The sequence below is a fragment of the Equus przewalskii genome, chromosome 26 (genome assembly GCF_037783145.1).
Source record: "Equus przewalskii isolate Varuska chromosome 26, EquPr2, whole genome shotgun sequence".
Lineage (NCBI taxonomy): Eukaryota > Metazoa > Chordata > Mammalia > Perissodactyla > Equidae > Equus > Equus przewalskii.
This window is the reverse complement of record NC_091856.1, coordinates 25,260,619-25,274,093: the sequence shown is the minus strand read 5'-3', so window position 1 is coordinate 25,274,093 and position 13,475 is coordinate 25,260,619. Positions and strand designations below refer to the sequence as shown.

General features: G+C 58.6%; 1 protein-coding gene across 32 annotated transcripts in view; it reads right to left on the bottom strand.

Moving 5' to 3' along the window:
- Positions 1–13,475, bottom strand: part of DAB2IP (DAB2 interacting protein) — a 194,427-nt gene that overhangs the window by 82,732 nt on the left and 98,220 nt on the right. For 25 of the 32 annotated variants that reach the window (XM_070596163.1, XM_070596169.1, XM_070596148.1 and 22 more), the window contains exon 3: positions 1,367–1,518. The exons of the other annotated variants lie outside the window; for them this stretch is intronic. In XM_070596163.1, the coding sequence (XP_070452264.1) occupies positions 1,367–1,518 (152 nt within the window). The remainder of the gene's footprint in view (positions 1–1,366; positions 1,519–13,475) is intronic. 32 annotated transcript variants of the gene reach the window in all.

The window sequence follows — 13,475 nt, the reverse complement described above, 5'->3', positions numbered from 1 at the left end:
CTGAGGGTCCTGCCTCGGGCTGGGCTTGGCAGCTGGGGCAGGAAACCAGCTGCAGGCAGTGGTGGGGATGCATTGGAGAGCAGCTCCGGGCTCATGGAAATTAAAGGTCTAGTAATTCTACGGTCAGATGGGAGGGGGTACTCTCCAAGAAGATGCTAGGGGTCAGCTAAACAGTCACTCAACCTTGGGCAGGAGTTGGGCTATAACTTGTGCTGCTCTGGCTGCTGGAACCAAGGGGGAGGGGAGAGACATTTTCATTCTACCTGTGCCTGCCCTATAGGGAGAGCCAACTCACCAATCACACACAGGGGCACAGCCCTACGAAGGCAGATGCCAGGGGCCTGAGATGCCCGGGCTGAATGCTGAAAAGGATCCTTGGTGCCCTCCCATTCTTTCACCTCCACAAGCTGAGCTGGGACACGTTCTAACTGGCGCTGGAATCCATCACTGTGCCTGTGCCCAAGTGGAAAGGTGCCGTGGCTGGCACAGCTTAAGGAAGGGGACCTGGGCCCGGAGAGACTGTGTCTGCCCAGTGCCCCAGCACGAGGACAGGATGGCTTGCCCTTGCGAGCTGAAGCCTGCTCTGTTGCCGGTGACTCCCGGCGGGCTCAGCCACCTCCTCCCTCTCCTCCTCTGCCCCACAAGCCACCTCCCCCTGGAATTTCCACACCTGCTCCCGGCTTGCCCAGGAGAAGGAACCTGGAAACAGGAGACACTCCTGGGAGTGGAGAGGTGAGGGAGGGAAGCAGCGGCCCCGGCTGGAGAGGACCAGGCCCTTCCTCGCCCGCCTCGGCAATGCCCCTGAGCTCAGGGCCCGGGCACTGCCCGCTGGCTCGCCCCAGCCCCCAGCGGAGCACGCGCCCTACTTAGAGCAGATGTGCCCCCTAAGCGGCCCAGCCCCCTGCTCCTCCCCTCCAGATGTTCACCCTTTGCCTCACCACTGGGTCTCAGCAAAACCTAGCAGTAAATGCCTTTTGTATGGGACACCCAGGGGCTCCAGAGGCACGAGGATGGGTCCTGGGGGTGGAGGCGCCACTTCTGTCCCCAGCTCCGGGCACTACACCGCCCAGGGAACAATGCCCACCTCGGTAAGGCGAGGCACGACTTGCCGGCGGAGAGGGCACTTCCCGCCGGCCTCGCCCGGAGCCTCGGCAGCCCCTCCTCACCCCGGAGCGGAGAGAGAAGGCGCCCCCGTCGGGCCCCCCAGTCCGAGGCGGCCCCACAAGTTGCCGGAGGGCGGCGTGGGGCGCCCTCCCGCTTTCGGCGCGCCCCAGCCCCGGCTCCCGCTTTGTCCCCGCGCCCTCGGGGCGCATCCCGGGGCGGCGGCGCGCGGAGGCCGGGCCGGCCGGCCGGGCGGCGGGCTCACCTCTCATTGTCCGCGGCGGCGGAGGCGGCGGCGGCGGCGGCGGCGGCGCTCCGGAACCCCGGCAGGATGTGGCGGAAGCTGTGGTTGCGGTCCAGCTTGGGCTGGCTCTTGGTGCGCTTGATGGAGCCCTTGAGGCGGCGGCTGAGGAAGCCCTGCGCGCGGGGCGACAAGAGGGGGAAGGGGAGGCGGGGTTAGCGCGGCGCCGGGCCCGGGACCCGGCGGGACCCGCGCCCTGGCTCGGGCGGCCGCGCGGCCGAGGGCGGGCGCGGGCTCGGGCTCGGCCCCAGCAGCTCGCGGCCCGCGCCGCCCGCCCGCCGACCGAGCGCCGACGGCCCGGCCCGCGCAGCGCGGCCCAGCCCACCCCGCGCCGCCCGCCCGGCCGGCCCAGCCCGCCACGTCGCCCCCGCCCCCTAAGCCGCTGTTGCCATGGCAACGCCGAGCCGAGCCGCGCCGGCGGCGGCCGAAGTGGCCCGAGCCCCCCGGGCGCGGGGGCGGGGGGCCGGGGGCCGAGGGGGCGGGGCTGCGGAGGGGCGGGGACCCCCGGGGCCTTGGCGGCTGCGGGGGGGTGGGGCCCCCCCTCTCTGCACGGAACAAGGTCACACCCCACCCACCCTGAGGAATCCACGCCCCCCACCCCGTCCCGGATTGACGAAGCGCCTTGCTCCACCCGCGAGGTCGGTGTTCTCAGCCCCTGGCTGTACAGATTGGGGAAACTAAGGCTCTGAGAGCAGGTGTTTGGTCCTCTGGGGGCGGGCCGACGAGCGCCTGGTAGGACCCTGGCCACCCGGACCCCTAACCCGGGCACCTTTCCTTCCGCAGGCGACGGTCACTGGCCCTCAGGGTGGAGCCCTTTGCCTGGAACCGCTGTACCCCAGAAGGGGCGACCACCTCGGGGCTCAGGGAGGGGCCGAGGGGCTGAGCATCCCCATCTGGAGCCAGGTCTGAGGGAAGGCTGGACCTTCGCTAGAGACACTGCTGCCTGGTCCCATTCGTGACCCCGGGAGGAGGAGGGCAAACCTTAGCCGGGCCCCCATTCAAGCCATTCCGTCCCTCTCCAGGGCTGAGCTGACCTCTGAGGACAGAGCTTGTCTAAGAGGGGTTCTGGGGACTCACCCAGCCCAGCCTCAATTCCAGGTGAATGGCACATTAACTTATACTGAAGTTAATGCTGCACACAATCTGAACATTTCATCCATCACACAATAATGGGTAGGGAGAGGGAGAGAGGTCCAGGGAGAGAGGTGGACGTTTGCCACAGGCCATGCCCTGTGCTGGATCTGTCCATCTTGATGGCCCCAGCACCCTAGATATGACGAGGTCAAACGTTGGCTGTATACATCATCTCACGTCACCCGCACAAACAGAAAATGACAAACATCCCTTTCTGCACATGAAGAAACCTTGCTCAGAGGTAAAATAACTTGCCCAAGGACACACAGCTTCCAGGCCTCCCTAATGCCAGAGCTTTTTCCACAGGAGCCCCCTCTTCTGCCCACCCTCTTCAAGCTTTCCTATCTTTCCCCGCCTAAATCTCTCACATCCGTAGAAGACCTATCCCTTTGGCCACCTGTCAGAATTCTGCACATCCTTCAAGGCCCCGCTGAAATGCCACCTCTCCCAGAAGGCCTTCCCAGGTAGTGGAGTCCAATGGTGGCAGACCAGGGGACAGCAGGCTCTCAGGGAGACACAGCATGAAGGCAGGGACCCGAGGCTTTGCATAAGCTCTGGGCTCTCCCAACCCGGGCCCCTTGCCAGGTGAAGGGGACAGGCAATGCACCTGGCGAACCCGGCCAGGTTCTTCTCTCACAGGTGTTGTCAAGCAAGTTCCCCCAGTGGGCTTGTCCTTCTTCTTGGTTTTTATTTTCTACCCTGGTGAAAATTTCAGTTTTTACACTCTTGTGGCACCAAGAACCATGAAGCATGTTTCACAATTTATGTAGCTCATCATGGAGCAATACTGACAGCTTCATCCTATTTCTGAGTTTAAAAAAAAATCCTTTGCTCCCTTCTAGGAGGTTGAGTGGGACATGTGTCACTTCCTCTCCCCACCCCTCCCCCTAAGGCTATGCTAATGCTCCTCTGACAAGCGGCCTCCTCCTTGAAGCCTACTTGGAATGTCCCCCCCCCACACACCCAAACTGACCATGACCTTGGGGACTCAAGCTCTCTATAGCATTCACTCATTTGCCATTTATCAAAAGCCTACTATGTGCTGGACAGGGACTAAGACAGCCACGAACACTATGAGGGGAGCAGTGTACAGATTAACAAGAGGCCAGGGAGCTCAGATCATGGGAAGAGAGATTCCGCACAGAACGAGGAGGACCCCCATTAACCATCCACCATATTGCACATGTCCACCTTGGGGGACACAAGTTCCTCCAAGGACTCAGCTCAGGGCCCTGCATCTGGCAGGTGTAAAAAATGCTCATCATCCCAGAAGGCCAGAGCCAGAAAGGGACTCAGATCCAAAAGACTGCATTGAGGGTGAATGAGGCCCAGAGAGGGGAAGGGACTTTCCCAAGGTCACACAGCAAAGTTAATCAAAAACCCTGGACTCTAATTGCCTGCTCTGCCCAGCCTCACAGCATGCTTACTGTCCTCCTTCCTAGGGTTGAGGGCCAAGGGTGGCTCCTCACCCAGCCCTGGATGAAGGGGCATGAGCCTTTTCTCCTCTCCCTTCACAGGCAGGTCCCAAAACTTGATTTCTGGAGGCAGCTGCAGCCCTGGACTTGGGAAGAGGGACTGACTGGTCTTCGTGTCAGAAAATCTTGTTCTTGACCCAAGTCAACCTTTAATGAGGGGCAGTGGGCAAATCCCATCCCTTCTTTCAAGAAAACAGGAGTCCTGATGCCCACTTTGTAGGACTGTGGGGGAGCCTGCAGACAGCCTGGTGGCTGAGAGCTGGGAGCCGGAGGCAGACACACGGGCTCAGCCACGGCTCCACAGACCCCTCACTGAGATGGCCCTCTGTGAAATGGGTGGGGGCTGCAGTGAGCATTAAGTAGGACAGAGAAAGCTCTGGACACCCCTTCCCACACCCCCAGGGCCTGACTTTATCCCACCTTCTCCAGGAGGCCGCTCCTGACTACAGAAGCTGGCCCAGCCGATCACATCTCTTGGGCCAGCTCAAGTCCTCTCACACTGCTCCTGTTCAAATCTTAACTCAGGTGAGCTGTGGGCAAATTACCGGGCCTCTCTGAGCCTCAGTGTCCCTATCTGTAAAATGGGCTAATGACCAGGGTTGTGGCAAGGGCCCCCATTACCAGTAAAATGGCAAATATGAAGCAACTGGACACAGCAGCTGCCCGCTTTACTGTGATGATGACCGATGTTGGCTCTAGTACAGCGCCCGCTGTTGGCCCTGAGAAGGCGTGAGGCCACCACAGGTGGGAGTCTGTGTGGGCTCTCTGTGGAGCTTGACGGCAGCCTGGCAGTGGGGACAGGGCTGGTGTCACGCCTAGTGAATGAATGAACATGCTGACAAAATCATCCTGGAGCCACAGAATATCATCTAGTTGAGTAGTTTTGAAGTCTTTTTAAAAAAAGCACTTTTCTCTAAAGCAACCTCGCAGAGACTCCGAGGTACAAAGCGCTGGGGGCGGCCTCGGCTCCACTCACAAGGGCAGGGCTGCTGTCTGGAACTCGGCGAGCAGCCTGCGCAGTCTGTGGAGACCGGGCTGATCCCCCCAGATGGGGCCCTCTGCCTCCACTCACACAGCCGTGCTCCCGCGTGCTGCTCAGGGAGCTGGACCACTGCCCCTAGGTCAACTAGGGCCCCAGGGGCTTTTGCACGAGGCTGCTGCCTCGTGCCACCACCCCAGCCCATGGGGGGCTGGATGTGGACAGCCGTGTGGCCTCTGCCCCTCTCTGTGACAGCTCACTGCCCATTTGGACATTCTCCCTCCCAGCTGATCTGCAGGCCCCCTGGCTTCCATCCATGTCACTGACCTAAGCGCAGGGCAGAGGCCGGTGGGGTCTCTGGCTGGAAGGACCTGTGTTCTTGGCAGCTCCCTGACCCTAAGTCCAGCCATTTCGCCACCATCCTGACATCTGGCCCACAACCCTGCTCCTTCTCCGGGATGTTCTGAGAGACTTTCTCAAAGGCCTTTCAGAATTCCAGACACATGATTTCTTCGTGCACCCAGTTCAATCAATTCCAAGCAATGATGATGATGATAAATTCTCAGTTACTGAGCTCCTGCTCGCCAATTTGCTCTGCCCGTGGCTCTCGCTGACCAGCCCCCAAGCCCGAGAAGAGGATGCCTAGGAGGGCCCAATGCCTCTTATTGGGAATCCTCGGCAGGACATGTACTCCAGAATTCAGACTGTTTAGGGTCTTCGGGTGGGGAAATGGAGGTTCAGAGATTTGAAGCCCCTTGCTGAAAGCGGCAGAGCCATTAGGTGGTAGAGCTGGGACTGTAACCAGGAGAGTTCTGGCCCCTGGGGTGGGCAGGGTGAGGACCCCTTCCCCATGCACACCTGCACATACACACACACACACACCTGCACGTGCACACACACAAGTAAAAGGCTGGAAGGGGACTGACAGCTCAGCCCATCCTCCCACTCAGCCCCAGGCACCCTGCTGGGCCTCAGGGATGGGAGGAAAGAAGGGAAGGTGTGCCTCTCCAAGTGCAGGGCTGTCACAGGTGAGGACCCGGAGGCGCAGGGAGGGGAGCCTTGCTCGGTCCCATCCTCACGTATGCCTCACTCCCCACCCAGGAGACAGCACCTAGACCAGGAGTTTGCATTCCAGCACCACCACTTGGGCACCTGGGAGTCAGGTGTCACCACTGGTCTCTGAGCCACCTTCTCACCTGAGTGTAAAGCCCCAAGCACCATGCCCGGCACAGAGTGTGTGCTCTCTCAAGGACGATTTCCTTCCCCGACTCCATCATCTATTTGGCCCTGCATCCTCAATCCAGGCCTGCCTTCGTGACCTGCTCCCCTTTTAACAAACCGACCTTGGGTCACTGCAGACGGGTGCACGGCCCTCACCTGCCTTCGACTCCCACTGAGGTGGTGCTCAGGATGGAGGCAGAACCAGAACCCATGGGCCCTCCCGCGGCCCAGGCCCAGCTCCTCCTCCCGCGGCCATTTCTAAGGCCTGCACCCAAACAGAGGTCCTTCCAGGAAGGAGGCTGTCAGTATCTATCTGGGGCTTTGCACAAATGCCAAAAGCACACCTAACTAAACAGGAAAGGGAGGGGAAGATCCCAGCCAGATAGTGCCACCTCACCCCAGGAGAGGAGCTCTGCTGGGCACTCAGGCTGGCAGGCTGGTAGGGACGCCTCACCCTGGCCTGGCACAGGCTCGGGGAAGGGGCTGGGGAGAGTGAGGGGTCCTGCTTCCAGGGTCCCAGGGTGAGAGCCAGGAGGGCCCACAGCGGGCAGCCAGGCCAACACCCACATGGTACAGACGAGGCACCCAAGACCCAGAGGGCAGGGAGACTTGCCCAGAGTCACCAAGCAGGGCAGTGGCAGATCCTAGGGCCGCTCTCCTCACCCAGAGCTCTTTGCAATGCCAGCATCCTACGTTTCAAGAACCTCCCAGGCCCCCGTGTTTCCTCTTTCCAGGCCTCAGTCTTCCCATCTGTATTACGAGGGGCTGCAGTGGGTGATCACCAAGCTCCTTTCCAGGGCTATCTGATGAGTCTATAAAGCGAGAGCAGCTGCCTTCCACAGCTGGGCTCTCCCACGCCAGGCACTAACAGTACCAGCGAATTCTGTGACTTTGCCCAAGTCCTTCAGATACACAATTCCTCCTGCCCTTCTTCCCTATTCCTGGGGCTCTGCCCTCAGCGAGCTGTCAGGCTTCCCTGGCCTCCTCCCCTGGGAGGTATGCAGCATCAAAGAGGGTCCCAGTTGGGGAATGACTCACTAACGGCGGAATGTCAGCCACTGTGACAGGTGAACGAGGGGAGGCATGTCAAGCTAGGATTAAGTTGGTGCCTTCCTGGTGGCCACCTACTCACAGGCGACCTTAGGCCCACAGAACCCTCCCTAATCCCCTGCCCCTTTCAACCTAAGACCTCCACACTCCACCTTACCCAGAGAAGGCAGATAGAGTACTGGGGTCACACAAAGAGAACCAAGCCATGGGCCAGGACAGCCAGGAGTGGGCTGGGCCCTGGCACTCAGGGGTCACTCTTGCATTAAAATACTTCCCAGGGGCTGGCCCAGTGGTATAGTAGTTAAGTTCGTGCGCTCTGCTTCAGTGGCCCAGGGTTCACAGGTCCGGATCCTGAGCGCAACCCTAGCACCACTCATCAAGCCACGCTGTGGTAGCATCCCACATAAAACAGAGGAAGATTGGCACAGATGTTAGCTCAGCAACAATATTCCTCATACACACACACAAATATTGCCCAGATAACCACACCTAAACATGTTCACATGCAGAAATACACAGGGCCAGAAGCATGCACAAATTCAAGGACATGCATGCATACAAAGGCACGTGGCAGGGCACGGCCTCAAAGAAATGCACGTGTAAACATCTAAGTCTCCCCACCACCACCACACACAGATACACACACATAAACACATGTTCACATTGACCAGCACACACACGCAAATACACACATATACAACCATGAAACACAGAAACACACTGAAACAAGCTTACAAATATACACACATACTCAGCTGTCGTCAGGCATGCACAGAATTATGCTGATACACGGGCCAAACACATCGGCCCCATGTGCTCATGTTCACAACCATTACAGGTAGGGAAGTGGCCCGGTAAGCTCAAAGAGCTGGGAACCCAGATCTTGGGTCCAAGGGGAGAAAACAGCTCCATGCTGCTGCCACCATAATCCCCCCTGCTCTGTGCGCAGGGCCTCACTTTGTGCCAGAATCTGAGGGCAACCTGTTTGTTTCTCACACCCTCAAAACTTGTCTTCGCAGCTCCCTGAACGTGTGGCTTCTCCGAGTCTTGCAGCCTGGCAGGTTGTTCCACAGGACTCCACCCCATCCAGGGACCCCTGCCCCAAACATTTCTCCTTCTGCCCACCATCACATCTGAAACCCTACCACTTGACACACCTCCCTATGTCCTAGAGTTACCTCAATGGCTAGGAATCCCCAGATAAAATGTAGATACCTTTCATCTTCCCTCCCCCAAGACACGTGGCAGCAGAGGGTTCTACCACTTAATGGTCCTGGGCCTCAGGCCAGCGACCTAACAACCTGACCTGACCTAACCCTCCGAGCCTGTTTCCTCTTCCACAGAATGGGAACAACAGTAGTCACCTCACAGGTGGTTGTAACGAGTCAATGAGATCACGCACGTAAGGAACTCAGCTCATTTCCCGGCACACAGTAAATGTTAGCCACTATCACCATCACTGTCATTGTCATCATTTTTACTGCTCGGACTTTGACCACCAGAGGCCAGCGCAGCCATAAGCTGGAAGGAAAAAGAGGGCAGGAGTTTACAGATGGCAATCTTTAGGACCCAAATCTCTTGTGATGGGGAAGGATGCTGGTCAATGATGCACTCAGGGCGTGTTCTCTGAGCCTCGCCATGTGCCAGCCAGGCCCTGTGCTGGGTCTCACTGTCCAGCTGGAGAAGAGGCCCAGCCTGTCCTAGACACCCGCAGGAGACTCCTTGCTGCTTTTGCTGCCTCCAGTCCTGCCTCCCCCCAACCCCAACTCATTCTCCAAGGGCATCAGACGGATCCTTTAAAAAGTAGATCAGATCCTGCCACTGACCAGCTCCACCGCCTTCCAAGCTGCCCAGGGCTCCAGGGATGAAGGCCTAGCTCCTTACTGAGGCCCCTAAGGCCCCCTCATGATCCACACACCGCACCCCACCCCCACAGTCCAGGCCCAGTGGCTTCGGTGGGACTTTCAGAATTGCCAGCTCCTCCTGCCACAGGGTCTTGGCCCATGCTGTTCCCATTGCCTGGAAGCCCCCTTTGCCCAGGAAACGCTGTACACCTTCCAGTCTCTCCCCGCAGTCTTCTCCTCAGGGGCCCCCTGGATGCCCTTGGATTAGGCCAGGTATCCACACAGACTTATCACAGTTGTAATTCTATCTGTATTTGTTTCATGCCTCCCTCTCCCACAGGATTGTGGGGACCATGACAGCCTGGGTCTCCAGTGCTGGACACCTGGCAGGTATTCCATAAATATTTCCTGAATGAATTAACAAACGTTTATGATACAAAAGAAAAAGGAAAAAGGCAGAGAATGTGTTCTGGGAGGCTTTTTAAGGGATTCCACTTGGGGTCACTCTGGGTGGCCTTGCCAGAAGAGGCAGCTTTTGAGTGCACAATAGAAACACTGAGGATGAGGCAGCCAGTGGGCTTACTGAGATTATCTGCAGCAGGACGGCCACATATGGGCATTCCAGGCAGAATAGCAGTATGGGCAACAGTGCGGAGGTAGGATAGCAGTGAGCCTGGCTGCCTCGGAGGCCCCTGGAGTGATCGCAGTTCCCTCTGACCTCCAAGTTACATACCACCACCTGAGCCCAGCTTATAACATGAGGCATAAACCCATAAATGCAGAGGAGACCCCCCCCAGGTCAAGGGGGACCCTAAGAAACCCTGAGAGTCTAGAGGAGGCAGGAGCGGGATGCCCAGTTGGGAAGAGGGTGCAGCTGTGAAGGTGTGAAGGGGAAATGAAGACATCAGGGAGGCCTTCCTGGTGCCTGCCAGCACCCAGGATCGAGCAGCACAGTGAAGAGAAATCAGACACGTGTTCCTAAGGTCTCAGGCAGGGATGTGACAACCCAGATCAGCCAGGGAGTGACTCACTGCCCCATCAATCCTCTGGCTGGCTGACACTTGCCTTAGCATCATAAGCCCATCCCAGAGGTCTGGATGGCCACAGACATTTCATCAGCCCTTTAAGCCCTGGGCCAGCCCTGACCCCAGTGTGGGGAGTCAGACACCTAGCGCCCCGTGACTCCATCAGGGAGCCTCAGCCCTGCAGCAGGATCTCTCCTTTCTCCCTCTGCCTCCCTCCAGGCCGTTGCTGAGGTCCTGGCACCAGGCCAGTCTTCCTGGGGTGACTCACTGACTTCGGTGCTTATTCTCGTCCTGTGCTCTGTGCACTCCGTGTGAGTGGACGCCCTCAGCAAAGGCCGCCTGGCAGAAGTGGCGAGAATATCATGCTCAGAGTCAAGAAATCCGGGTTCAAAACCCAGCTCTGCCGTTAATAATAATGAGAACTATTCTAACACACTAATAAGAGTAAGCCAGACATATTTATTAAGCCCTAAGCTTCAAGCACTGTATTAGAGCTTTACATGACTTACCTTGTTTAATTCCCACAACCAGTTTAATCACCTTGCAGATGAGAGAATGACAGCTTAGAGAGGTCAAGTTACGTGCACAAGGCCACACAGCCAGGAAGTGGCAGAGCGGGGTTCAACCCAGCTAATCTGTGCCAGAGCCCAAGCTCTTCCATAATTCCATTACCGCGCTAAGAGGCTCTGAGCAAGCACCCTAGCCTCTCTGTGACTCAGTTTCTCTACCTGTACAATGAGGGGATTGGTCTAGCCGATCTCTAAATGCTTTCCAGCTTGGGCATGCCATCTTCCCCTCCCTGGTGACCCATCTGCAGATGACAACAAATGGGAGGGACCTTCTGGAGACAGCAGCTTGCCTGAAGGAAGGGTGCGAAAGGTGGGACTTCAGCTCTGTGCTGGGCCACAGGGAGCTTCTGGAGGGTCAGAGCCTCACCCCCTCCCCCAACCCCCCACCCCCCGCCCTGGCCTCCCAGGCACCCAGCCAGCCCAGGGCAGCCCTGGGGCAGCAAGGCAGGGAAGGGGTGCCACCCCATTTCTCCCTGGACCAAGAGCCACCAGGGAGCAGCAGGACCCCAGGGGGCTCCAGCCGCAGGGACCATGAACATGAGTGGGAAGGAGAGGCAAGAGGCGGGTAGCAGCCCCATAAATCCACCTGAGTGCGCAGTGCTTTTAAAAGCCCTTTTCACTACAGAATACAAAACGCACCGTTTTGGGAGAGGATTTTATGGGCTACTTCGCCTCCTAGTGATTTACCACCTGCAGGCCGGGCTCACCTGAGAGTCCTGTCCCAGAGGGATCATGGGAACCCACGGGGTGGAGTCGAGGTCAGCTTCAAGGCAAAGGCTGGTGTCCTTACTGGGGCTCTGTGGTGATCTGGGTGACTTGTCCTGACCCTTCCTCCAGAGGAAGGTGGTCACTTGGTCTCAGAGAGGCGGAGTGGGGCTCTCAGAAGCCCGGAGGAGGTCGCGGCTCACCCCTCCTCTCCTTCCCCAACACTCACTCACCGAACTCATTCCCTCCCATCTCTCTCACACACCTTACGCCACAGACCCCACAGGTGAGGCCCTGCCCGATGCCCAGGGTTCAGAGAGATCAGAAACAGTCGCTGCCCTGGAGAAAGCACCACGTCTGATGGATGGTTAAGTCGCAGCGTCTGTGTTCTGGAGCTCAGGCGAGGGGGAGCCTGCCGGAGACGACGGGGAGCACGGAGGAGGAAGGCGCTCTGGAAGCAGGGAGAGGGGAGCAACTGCGGGCAGAAGGACCAGCCTGAACAAAGGCTGGTTCAGGCCGGGGGCCCTCGAACGCTGTCTGGGGAACCGGATCCCAGCCCCTGGGAGCCATCTCAGGCACTGGAGCAGGGCGGTAACAATCGTGGCTTGTTTTAAACATTCTTTAAGCAGTTCCACAGGAAAACTTACTCATCCCAATGCGAGGCCTGGTGTCGGAAACAGATGTCATTGCTGCCACCTCCAAAGAGAGCCTCCTGGCTTTGGAAACAATTCCCACCCGAAGACTCAGATAAAGTTATGTCTGCGATCCAACCCAAATGCCACTTGATGTGACAGAGGCAATCGCTTCATTTTCATACCATGAGGGGGTGGGGAAGCAGAGGCCTCCAAGCCTTGCCCCCCACACGCAGTCTCCTGGGCCCCTCGGGAGAGGGGAGGGCCTGCAGGCCGCAGGGTGGTGCCAGAAGAGGGGAGCACTTCCCTCCTACCCCAGGGCATCTGCCCTGCACAGACACCTTCTGACTTGTGGGGGCCAGGCCAGCTGGAGGCAGTGGCAGGATAAAATGAGGCAGGGAGACGGGAGACCCAGGTTCAAATGCCAGCTCTCACCCTGATTGGCTGTGTGACCTCAGACAATGCACCTCCCCTCTCTGGGCCTCAGTGTTCTCGTCTATAAAAATGGAGAGAATAACAACGCTGGCTGGCAGAGACAGGGTTGTGTGCTGTGGGCCAAGCTCCTCGAGAACTTCAATGTCCGGGATCGGGAGCTCAATGATCTCCAGCAAGTATCTTCAGTCTCCAGCTGCCTAGGTTTTGTCACCTTGAAAAGGTGGGATTTGTGTTATCTGCCTCTTGGGCTGTGAGGACAGAGTGCTCAGCACAGGGCCTGCCCCAGGGGACTATGCAAACCAGGCTTTACAAGCCCCCAACTGGTGCAGACAGCAAGGAGCCGGTAAACTCAGGATTTGAATCCAGGTCAGCCAGACTTCAAGTCCAAGCACTGACCAGCCTCCTGCCTCCCCCAGAACGCCTACCTTGCTCCCTCTCAAAGCGGTGGTGAGTATGGAACAAGATGCCTGCGAACCCAAGGGATGACTGTGATGGAGCGGCTACTGGCCCAGCCTGGTGACCACAGCGCAGTGACACTGCCTGGCAGCCCACATGCCAGCCTTCCCCAGCCTGTGCCCCTCCTCCTGCTGGAAGGCTGCCTCAGCCCCAGACCTCACCCCCTCCAATGTCCCTGATGAGGGTTCCTTTCAGAGTCCCCCTGCCCTCTGGTCAACCCATGCCCAGTCAGCTCAGCCACCAGTGCCAGGCCCAGCTGCCCACAGGCGCTCTGTATAGGAGCTGTTCCCTCCACCCAGCAGGGGCTCTGCAGCTTGTTTAGCTCCGGCTGGCCCCCTGGAACCCCAAGACGCACAAACCCCTGGGACTTCAACTCTCCTCTGGGAGGAGCGCCCAGGCGTCCACTCGCTGCCCTCTGCTGCCCCCAACTGGTGGGAAATCGCCCTGCGCAGACACCTCCAGCTCCTTCCGTCTGTGCTCACCAGCCCCAGGAACTCGGTCTCCTGCCCCTTGAGCACCCCTTCATCCTCTCCACCTCCTGGTGCCAG